The sequence below is a fragment of the Chrysochloris asiatica genome, unplaced genomic scaffold (assembly GCF_000296735.1).
Source record: "Chrysochloris asiatica unplaced genomic scaffold, ChrAsi1.0 scaffold00669, whole genome shotgun sequence".
NCBI lineage: Eukaryota > Metazoa > Chordata > Mammalia > Afrosoricida > Chrysochloridae > Chrysochloris > Chrysochloris asiatica.
In genome coordinates, this window is record NW_006409187.1 from 68,711 (window position 1) to 79,203 (window position 10,493).

At 33.0% G+C, this 10,493-nt stretch overlaps 1 protein-coding gene across 1 annotated transcript; it reads left to right on the forward strand.

Moving 5' to 3' along the window:
• The first annotated feature begins 3,360 nt into the window (after positions 1-3,360).
• LOC102813157 (olfactory receptor 5W2-like) lies at positions 3,361-4,296 on the forward strand. The gene has a single exon (XM_006877912.1). The coding sequence runs from the start codon at positions 3,364-3,366 to the stop codon at positions 4,294-4,296; it is 933 nt and encodes a 310-aa protein (XP_006877974.1). The 5' UTR covers positions 3,361-3,363.
• The last annotated feature ends 6,197 nt before the right edge of the window (positions 4,297-10,493 follow it).

The following is a 10,493-nucleotide window of genomic DNA, read 5'->3' on the forward strand; positions in this document are numbered from 1 at the left end:
ATGGTAACAGTGTATTGACAGGAAACTGCCAGAGGTTCAAGCTGAATTCAGACGAGGACATGGATTGAGGCATATCATTGCTGATGTCAGATGGATATTTTTAGGTAGCAGAGAATACCAGAAAGGTGTTTACAAATAAATTGCTTTATTGACTATGCAAAGGGTTTTGACTACGTATGATGGCAAATTATGGACCATATTGCCAAGAATGAGTATTCTTGAACTCTTAATTATGCTCATCAGAAACCTGTGCATTGACTAAGAGAAAGCCATTCAAAATCAATAAGGGGAAACTGGATGGTTTAAAATCAGGAAAGGTGTGCCCCAGGGGTGTATTATTTTATCAGACTTATTGAGTCTGTATGCTGTGTAAATAATCTGAGAAAATGGATTACATGAAATAGATCATGATATCAGGATGTGAGGAAGACTCAGTAACAGCCTGGGATATGCAGATGATACAACTTTACTTGCTGAAAATAAGATGAGTTAGAATTCTTATTTTGTTTCTCATACTTTGGACATGTTATCAGGACGGACCAGTCTCTGGAACAGCATGCTAGGTAAAGTGGAGGGTCAGCAAAAAAGAGGAAGCTCCCAATGAGATGAATTGACATAGTGGCAGCAGCAATGGACTCAACATAAAAAATAATTGTGAAGTTGGTAGAGGAATGGGCAGTATTTTGTTCTGCTGTTCATAGATTGCTATGCGTCAGAATCAACTCAACAGCAGCTAAATGTAGAATTTCACTACTACACTCATGTATGAAGAAGAGAGATAGTTACAACAGAAGTAAGGCTTAATTCTTTTTTCTTGAATGCTTCTTTTTAAAGAATTTGTTGTATTACTAAAAGTCAACCTCTCATCTATCAGCAATATTAGTAGAAACAGTGCTTAATGTCTGTTTATTTATATTCCTTGTTTATTATCCACTAATTTTTAAGAAGATATTTAAGAGCTGACAGTGAATAATTCATTAAACTAGAAAATTCTTATTCTAGAAACTGTGAGAATGTTGGGAGGAACAAATATAAATGGGAAAAAAAAAAAAACAAACTTAAAAAGCAATCGTTAGCTGGAAAGTCTATCTGAGGTTCATTAGACATGTGATTTGAATGGAGCACTGTGTATATTCAAGTTGTTGTTGTTGTTGTTGTTGGTGGTGGTGATGTGCTATCCAGTGGGTTCTGACTCGGTGCTAGTGGTTATGTGCCCTGGAGTCAGTCCCTACTCAGAACTTGTAAAGGGTTTCTGAAGCTACAAATTTTTATGGGAGCAGAAAGTCTTCTTTCCCATGGAACAACTGGTAGTTTCAGACTGATGACGTTAAGATTAGCAGCCTGACATGTAATCAGTAATCATGTATAGAGTTTCCAAGACTGTAAATCTTGACAGAAAGCCTCAAGAAACAGCATTAGAATCATTTCTATTACTCCCTGGGTATTAATCACCTTAAATGAAAATGTCATGGTTTTCTAAAGTAGTTGCAGTATTCACAGAGGGAAAACAAAGAACTAGAAATCTAATTAACCATATGTTTATATAACAAAAACAGTGAAAATAGAAGCTTTAGAGATTTAATCCCAAATGTCACTAAGGAAAAATAAAATGTGGGAGTCCTAGTGTTAACCTATCCAAAGCAGAACAGAAAGACAAACATGCTCATCTCAGGTAGGATTCTAAATTGGCAAATAAGATGTCTGTATATATATAATTTCCTATATATAAGATAAATGAGAAACCAAATGTTGAAGAATTTGTAAATAAATAATTTTATCTACTAATTCAGTTTAATTGATTGTTCATTCTAAAAGCCAAGCTATGATATTTTCTGGTTGAAACTATGAATTTGACTGACCTCATTTGTATAAGTAAAGTTGATCCTTGATTAACTCAGATTTTCACTTAATAAATAAACCACTACTTTTTATTACTATTCAAGTGACATTACTGTATATGTGAAATAATACTTGCTATAGTTTACTTAAATACCACTGAGGTATCACATTAAAAGTACCAATATGAATAAATTCAAGTTCATAGGGACTACATGCTATAACACCTGAGTACAGAAAAAAAACAACAAAAACTACCATTTGAAATTCAATTTTTGATAACCATAATAGAGATGTTGTTGTTGTTAGGTGCCCCTGAGTTGCTACTGACTCATAGTAACCCTATGAACTACAAAAGGAAACACTGCTACGTTTGAGCCCATTGCTGCTGCCGCTGCGTCAATCCATCTCATTGGGGGTCTTCCTCTTTTTCTCTGATTCTCGAGTTTAACAAGCATAATATTCTTCTCCAGGGACTGGTCCCTCCTGATTATATGTCAGAAATATGAGAGGCCAAGTCTGGTCATCCTGGCTTCCAAAGAGCATTTGGGGTGACTTTCTTTCAACACAGATTGGTTATACTAGAAATACACATACTTGTACAAGAAATGAACCACTTATAATTCTGAAACATTTATTATACATCTTGTCATTTTCATGTTTTATGGAAAATTCATTTTAGAAATTCAAAAGATGGAAATGAAAGTTGCTTTTCCCACCTGGTATTACTTCTCTTTAGATTCTCAATAAACTTGTGATTGTTGTTATGAAGTTCTGTCAAGGACGTTCTGACTCATAGGGACCCTGCATAGAGTTTCCAAAGAGAGCCTGGTGGGTTTGAAGCCCCATCCTTGTAGTCAGCAATCTAGTACCTATCCTAAAGTGCCACAACAGGATGCTTGACAATGAAGAGCTGATAGAAAGTTGTATGAAGAATGCTTCATTCCTGTTTAGCATTCACTTAAACCTTAACAATAACACAATCATTTTAGTTTGTTAATTTATATTCAATTTCATTCCTTGTCATTGAATATTTAAAATCAGTGTGTGTGTTTTTTTTATGAATACAATAAATATAATCGTTTATTTATTTATTTATTTGGTTTGTATGTTCATGTACTGTAGCATACTTAATTTACACATGTTAGATGTTTAAGCATGTGTCTTCTGGCTTTGTCTCTCTAATTTTTGTGTGTATTAATATTATTTTGAACCTGGATTGAGCTTTAGGTTCATTCATATCTACTGTCTGAGGTAAAATAGCAGAAGTTAATAAAAATTACAGATATCATGAAAGATTTAGAATCAAAATGTCAAAAGTTCCTGGTATGATATTTTCTTGTTTGTGTTTTCAATAACAGAACATGTTTCTTTAACAGTGACATTTATCTGTCATAATGACTGAGAATAAAGATAATCTAAGATTGAAAGTGTTCTGTCTTATACATAAAATTTTGTGGATGTCCAACAGAGTTAAAACTGATTTTCTTGATAATTTATTTTAACAGTTTAGAACACCAACAAAGAATGGATGAAGAAAATTGTTCCTCCTTGACAGATTTCCACCTCTTGGGAATTACTAATAACCCTGAGATCAAGGCAACCATATTTACTACACTGCTGATTGTGTACCTCATTAGTTTTGTAGCAAATTTTGGAATGATCATTTTAATTAGAATTGATTCCCAGCTTCAAACACCCATGTACTTTTTCCTCAGCCATCTGGCTTTCTCTGACCTCTGCTATTCCACAGCGGTTGGACCCAAGATGCTGGTGGACTTCTTTGCCAGGAATAAATCAATTTCCTTCATTGGTTGTGCTCTGCAATTCTTCATCTTCTGCATCTTTACAGACTCTGAGTGTCTACTCCTGGCAGTGATGGCGTTTGACCGATATAATGCCATTAGCAACCCCCTCCTCTATGCAGCCAACATGTCCAATGAAGTGTGCTCCAGGCTTATGGCAGGGGTTTACTTTGTAGGCCTGGTTGATGCTTTGGTACATACAACATTAACTTTCCGTTTGTGTTTTTGTGGTTCAAATGAAATCAATCACTTCTTCTGTGATTTACCTCCACTTTACCTTCTTTCCTGCTCTGATATTCAAGTCAATGAGCTGGCATTATTCACTGTTTTTGGCTTCATTGAACTAAGTACCATTTCTGGAGTTCTTGTGTCTTACTGTTACATCATCTTCTCAGTCTTAAAGATCAACTCTACTAAAGGAAGGTTCAAAGCTTTCTCTACCTGCACCTCCCACTTAACTGTTGTTGCAATTTTCCAGGGGTCTATGCTCTTTATGTATTTCCGCCCAAGTTCTTCCTATTCTCTTGACCAGGACAAAATAAAATCATTGTTTTATACTCTTGTCATTCCCATGTTAAACCCTCTGATTTATAGTTTGCGAAATAAGGATGTGAAAGAGGCTTTAAAAAAACTAAAACATAAAATTCTATTTTAAATACTTATACACACCCATAAACAGCTGTTTTATTCAAATATATAGTACAATACAGTGTGATCCCAAATATTTTATTACAATGTGTATTTATGGACTACGACATTAGTAAGTAGTAATTTCCTAATTTTGCTATACTTTTTATGTGTCTTTAATATAAACACAGTACTCTTTAATGTTGGAAATCCTTCTGGTCTCCTTCTTAATGTGCCGTAATTTTGTTAATTCGATGTTTCTTTCACGCACTAACAATTACTCCCTATAATTGTTGAGTTTATGCAGTGTCAGTTGTGCATCTCAATGCTTCCTACTTTGTGATCAACCTGTCAATCGCCATAATAATGAATTCTGTTATCTAGTGTAAATATCAAACTTAAATTATGTAATCATTCAAACAATTCAGGAAAAACTATAAACATCATGAGGTGAAAAAATAAGGTGATTTCATTTAGTACAAAATGACTAAATCTACTGTACAAAGAAGAAACACTGCTTTGTAATGAGGACATGTATTTTCTGATTTGAATGATGAACACAGATTCCAAGTGGGAGAGAGGAAATTTGAGGGATTGGCAGTTAGTGATCATGAGATGGTTATGACTATGCCTTTTTAAAAGTCATGGAGACCCAAACTACTAGACACTTAAAAACAAAAAGAATGAATTTGTGTTGTAATTCTTAACTCTTCCCTCCTTCTCTCTGGAAAAATTTCCTTCCTCAGCCCCAATCAAGCCTGGACAAATTCCCCTCGTTCTGATTCTCCAGCCACATTCTCTTCAAGGCATCGTTAAACTAGCTCTCTATTCATAAACCATGACTAGTCCCTAAGATGATGAGTATTCTGTGATAAATATGAGTGTTTCGACCCTTTTATAACAAGTAACTTCAATGTGTCCATGATACAGGATAGAAAAATAAATATATAAAAATCACACACTTGTCAGCATTTTTGGGGTGATGTTTACAAATTGGTCAAAACATAGTTAACTGATGGTATACTATATGCTTTGAATATATTTTTTAACTTCTCTTTAGAAAGTTCATAATATTCATCCAGTTGTTGCTATAAGATGTAATGAGTACTCGGTGGCACTTTACTACTAAGTGCAATGTCAGCAAATCCACCAGTCACTTCTTGGAAAACCAACACCAGGTCAATATGAGTTAAAACCTTGTCAATTACATTTAACCACAACAACAACACAGAGGAATGGATCTATAAAGATTTGCCTATTAATTACTTAGAAGTTAAAGAGTTTCCATTTAGGTCATTTAGGAATTTACCTACTTCCTCTGACTTAGTTACAAGTTTTTGATATAAAAAAACAAAACAAGACCAAAACCAGTTTTTTCAGCTTGTCCTGATAACATGTATGTAGTCCTATATTTGAAGAGTTATAAGAAACTCAAGAACACTCTTTAATTACCCATTTAAAAAAATGTTAGAAGCTAAAAGCAAGTGAATGTCATAGGCAATATAACTATCATTGTAAAATGTCATTTAATGTAAACATTTCATAATTCTAGTAAATGTCCCATACACTTGTAGCTTTCCAAGTGGTATTTCTTTAGGGGACACCTTGACATATTTGTGGAAGGTAAAACTTCTGGTGTGGTGCTGCCGGTTAATGCGGTAAACTGCAATGTCGGTTTGGGCTATTAAGGCTGGCAGTTCCAACTCATTAGCTTCTCCTTGGAAACCCTGTACAGGGTCTCTATGAGTCGGATCCCGACTCGACATCACTTAGCAAAAATCAACAGCAAAGATTATGGGACAAAGTATATAGGGAAAGATTGCTTTGAAAAAGGTTTTGAGGTTTACTCTTCCACCGTATTTTCTTAATTAAATCACACTTTTGGAAATGATACTTAATGAGCACCAGGACAGCATCAAAGTTTAGTGTAGGTATATTTTTGTTCTTTGGGAAGTTATTCAGTTTATCAAATTTTAAAAATAAAAATCTTGCAACCAAGATCCTAATATTAATAGGGATAATAGAAAGGATGTTAGACTACATGGTCTGGAGCGAAAATTCTGTTTTGGTAGGAAATGTCTGGTTTTGCTTTATTAGAATTTAACCAGACAGAAATTGACGTCCCAGGCCACAGGGAAGCACTTGAGGATAATACTGTTGCTGTTGTTGTTATGTGCCGTGGAGTCGGTTCCGACTCATAGCGACCCTGTACAGGGTTTCCGAGGCTGTAAATCTTTACGGGAGCAGAAAGCCTCATCTTTCTACCGCGGAACAGCTGGTAGTTTCCTACTGCTGACCTTGTGATTTGCAGCCCGATTCATAACCACTATGCTACCAGAGCTCCTTGAGGATAAGATTTGTGGGAAAGAAATCAGAAGAAGGTAACAAAGAATGGCTTGACCTCTCTGATGTGTACCAGAGAAGTAGAGGATGGTAGTGGAGCTTTTTTGCAACACAATGGCAACAGCTTCGTGAAATTCTCTAGTAGACAGATATTAATAGGGTGTTAGATTTTTGTCTACACAATATTATTCCTAATCATACATATGTATTTTATCATTGGAATTATCTGGTAAAATAATCAAATATGAAAAATCATTGAATATATATCAACTAGCCAGCACTTCATACAACATCAAGGATAATTTGTGTGGAAAAACAGCAGGGATGAATGTACTCCTCTGTACATTCTATTCATATGAGACCAAAGCAGCAGCTTTTGCACAAAAGGAAATCTCAGAAGACAAGGAAGGGGCAGGAAAGAAGGAAGAATGGAAATAGAGAATAAGTGGGAAGGGTTTCTATGTTGACAAGATTGCAACCCAAACTATGAAACAAACTGGGTACAAATATTTGGACAGAAAAATAATTAGTTCTGTGAAGTTTCATCCAATCAACCATTACAAAGTAAAAAAAAAAAGAGGAATTCTTTTTATTAATGAGTGTATTTGTGTTGTTGTTGTTGTTAGTGTCATGATTTCTGAGGAGCAGCAAGTGGGCTTGAACAGCCGACCCTGTAGTTTGCAGTCCAGTACTGATCCTATATTTTTAAATCTATTTTCAACCTTAGTTTTAAAATATTAATATTATAACATTTCAAGTGGTTGTCAAAGAAAAGTATTTTGACGGAGGTTTTTGTTTTTGTTTTTGTTTTTTTTTACAGTGTAGTCAGGGATAAGGTAAGAGCAATTGCTCTGGAATCTGATAAACTTAATTTCTATGAGATTCCAGATGTTTATTTATCACCTCTGGAGCTCACTTCCCATATTTATAGAATAAGATTGTTAAAGACAACTCATAGTACACAATATAATACATATTATATAGCAATAAGTGATATATACAAAAACCACCTGTAATTTTGTAAGAGAACTCTAATGTTCTATTCTTTGGTATATACTTCTGTCTCTGAAAGTCCATTGTGAAGGAAAAGATAGTTAAACACACATTTATAGAACAAGAAAGAGAGAGGTTTTTTTATAATTCAGAACAACATGAAGACATAATTTTGCTCTTGGCCCTGATGAAGAAGTCCTATCAAACCTGCCAAGATGGTGGACTAAAGTTTACGGAGGGTAAAACTTAGATCATTGGCAGCATTGGGGTATGAGTACACAGGATACCTACTCATTTTCCTAACACCTTCTAATGTTCATTGTAATGCCATGAATTAGAGCACACAAAAACCATTTTTATGGGTTATTCAAAAATTTTTTTTGAAAATAAATATAGCAATAAGATATGTTTCATGTATAAATTAATGATGCCAATTGCATTAATTACATTGGGCAACCATTGCCACTACCTGTTTTTAAAAGTTTATTTTAAAACATAAAAAGTACTCAACTATGCAGAACTCTTTGTAACAGTTTTTGCAATTGTCAAAAGGAGGAAACAACTGAAATATTCATCAACAGATAAAAAAATAAAATGTGGTTTATACACCTAATGGAATGCTACTAATCCAGAAACAGAAATGAAGTTCTGATACAAGTCAGAACATGGGTAAACTTTGACTACATCGTATAATAAATTGGTCTTCAAAGAATAAATGTGGTATGATTTCAACTATATTCAATAAGCAAGCAAACAAAAAAAGTCAAACAACCAAAAATTATTGGTAGTTATCAGGGGTGCGAAGGAAAGGGAAAGAAATAATTTTTACCTAGGAATTTTGAGTTTATTTTAATGGTGGTGAAACTAATTGAAAAAGCTTAGTTCAAATATTTACACAATTTAAAGAATGTAATTAATTTCACGGCATTGTACATAGATAAATTGATGGCTTGGTGTAGGTTTTTACATATAATTTCATTACTAGACTCATATACATTTAAATGAATAGACATAGAGAAAACATAAGACAGGATTTTTTTCTTCTTGAAAGCATCATCCTAATGAATATATGATATTACAGCCATCCTTTCACCTATCAGCAATATTAGTACAACCTGTCATTTAAAGGCTGTTTATTTCTATTCCTTGTCATTATCCATTAAACAGCCAGAAAATATTTAAGAACAAACATTTAATTATCTATTAATTTTTGCAATGATTGCTCTAGAAATGTGTGAGATAATTGACAGACACATATATTAACAGGAAAAATATAGTTTAAGACAGAATCATTGAATGAATTATTAAAAATCTATATTATATGTGTTGTTTGCTTGGAGGAGTATGTAGATTCAAGGTAACCATAAGATACAGCAATAATCTCAATTCTGTTACTTCCTGGACATTAATCACTTTGAATGACAATGTTAAGCTTTGATCAAGTTCTTGCTGTATTCACAGAGGGAAAACTGAGAAACAGAAATCTAATTAATCGTGTATTTGCATAACACAGGAAAGTGAGAGCAGAGGCTTTGGAGATTTAATCCCAAATGTCACTAAAGAAAAATAAAATGTGGTTTGCCTAGTGTTAACCTATCTAAAATCAGAACTGAAAGACATGCTCATCTCAGGTAGGATTCTAAATTGACAAATTAAAAAAATATGTTTATTGGTTTTTTTTTTTGTTTTTGTTTTTTTGGAAAATGAGCAGTCAAATATTAAAGAACTTATAATGAATTGCTTTGCATAAATTCAGTTAAACAAATTACACATTCTAAGAATCAAATCATAATATTTAATGATTGAACATGTGTGAATTTGACTGATTTTATTTGTGTGAGTAAAGTAGATAGTTCATTAATTTATATTTTATCTAGAATTCATTATTGGTCAACTGATATCACTGTAGATGTGAATTAAAAATTTGGTCTAGTATCACATTAAAATTCCAATATATATATAAATGGAAAGTCATTTTGGCAATATACTATAAAGTCTAAATACAGAATAAAATAAAAAGTAGACTACCATTCATATTTTCATACTTATATACCTACACAGGTATTTGCGTAGATACACATAGAAAGTGAACCCTTTAGAATTCTGGGACATTTTTCATTCTTCTTCCCATTTTCATCTTTTAGGAAAGGTTGTATTTAAGTATTCAATTAAATACAAATGAATGTATTCAATACTGTTCATCACAATTTGTACCTTTTTAAAAATTTTTTAGTGCCAGTAGGCTTATTCTTTAGGGCCAACTTAGTTATAAAAGCAACGTGATAGAAAAGATTAATAAAACATCCTCTATTTGTATTTAGTTATTCAGTTAACACTAAAGACATCGCAGATCAAAACTGCAATGTAATAATTTGTATATATTAGTTTATATGCAATGCCATTTATTATTACAGAGTCATTAATACATACAGGTTTTTTGTTTTGTTTGTTTTGTTTTTTTGTAAAGTAGAAAAAAGATGTTTAAGCCTGCATTTTTGGCTTTGTTTCTACAACTTTTTTTTTCTTCAATTTTCTGAACATGGAATGAGTTTTAGGTTCATTCAAATGGGCTGTCTGAAAAAAGAAAATGGAGACCAATACAAATGTCATATTAATAACACAAATAGATTTAGAATCAGTTTCTGAACTTCTTGTACCAGGCAATTATTTCATAGCATGATATTTTTCTCAGACTATAAGATAGAATTGCTTCTTTATCAGTTATATTTATCTCTGAACAAAAAAGTTTCTGAGCTTAAAGTAGACACTTTACAGATAGAAATTGTTCTTTCATAGATAATATTTTGTGGGTGTCCAAAAGTGATATATACTGATCTATTGTTTTTCTTGATCATTTTTTTTAGCAGTGTAGCACACCATCAAGGAAGA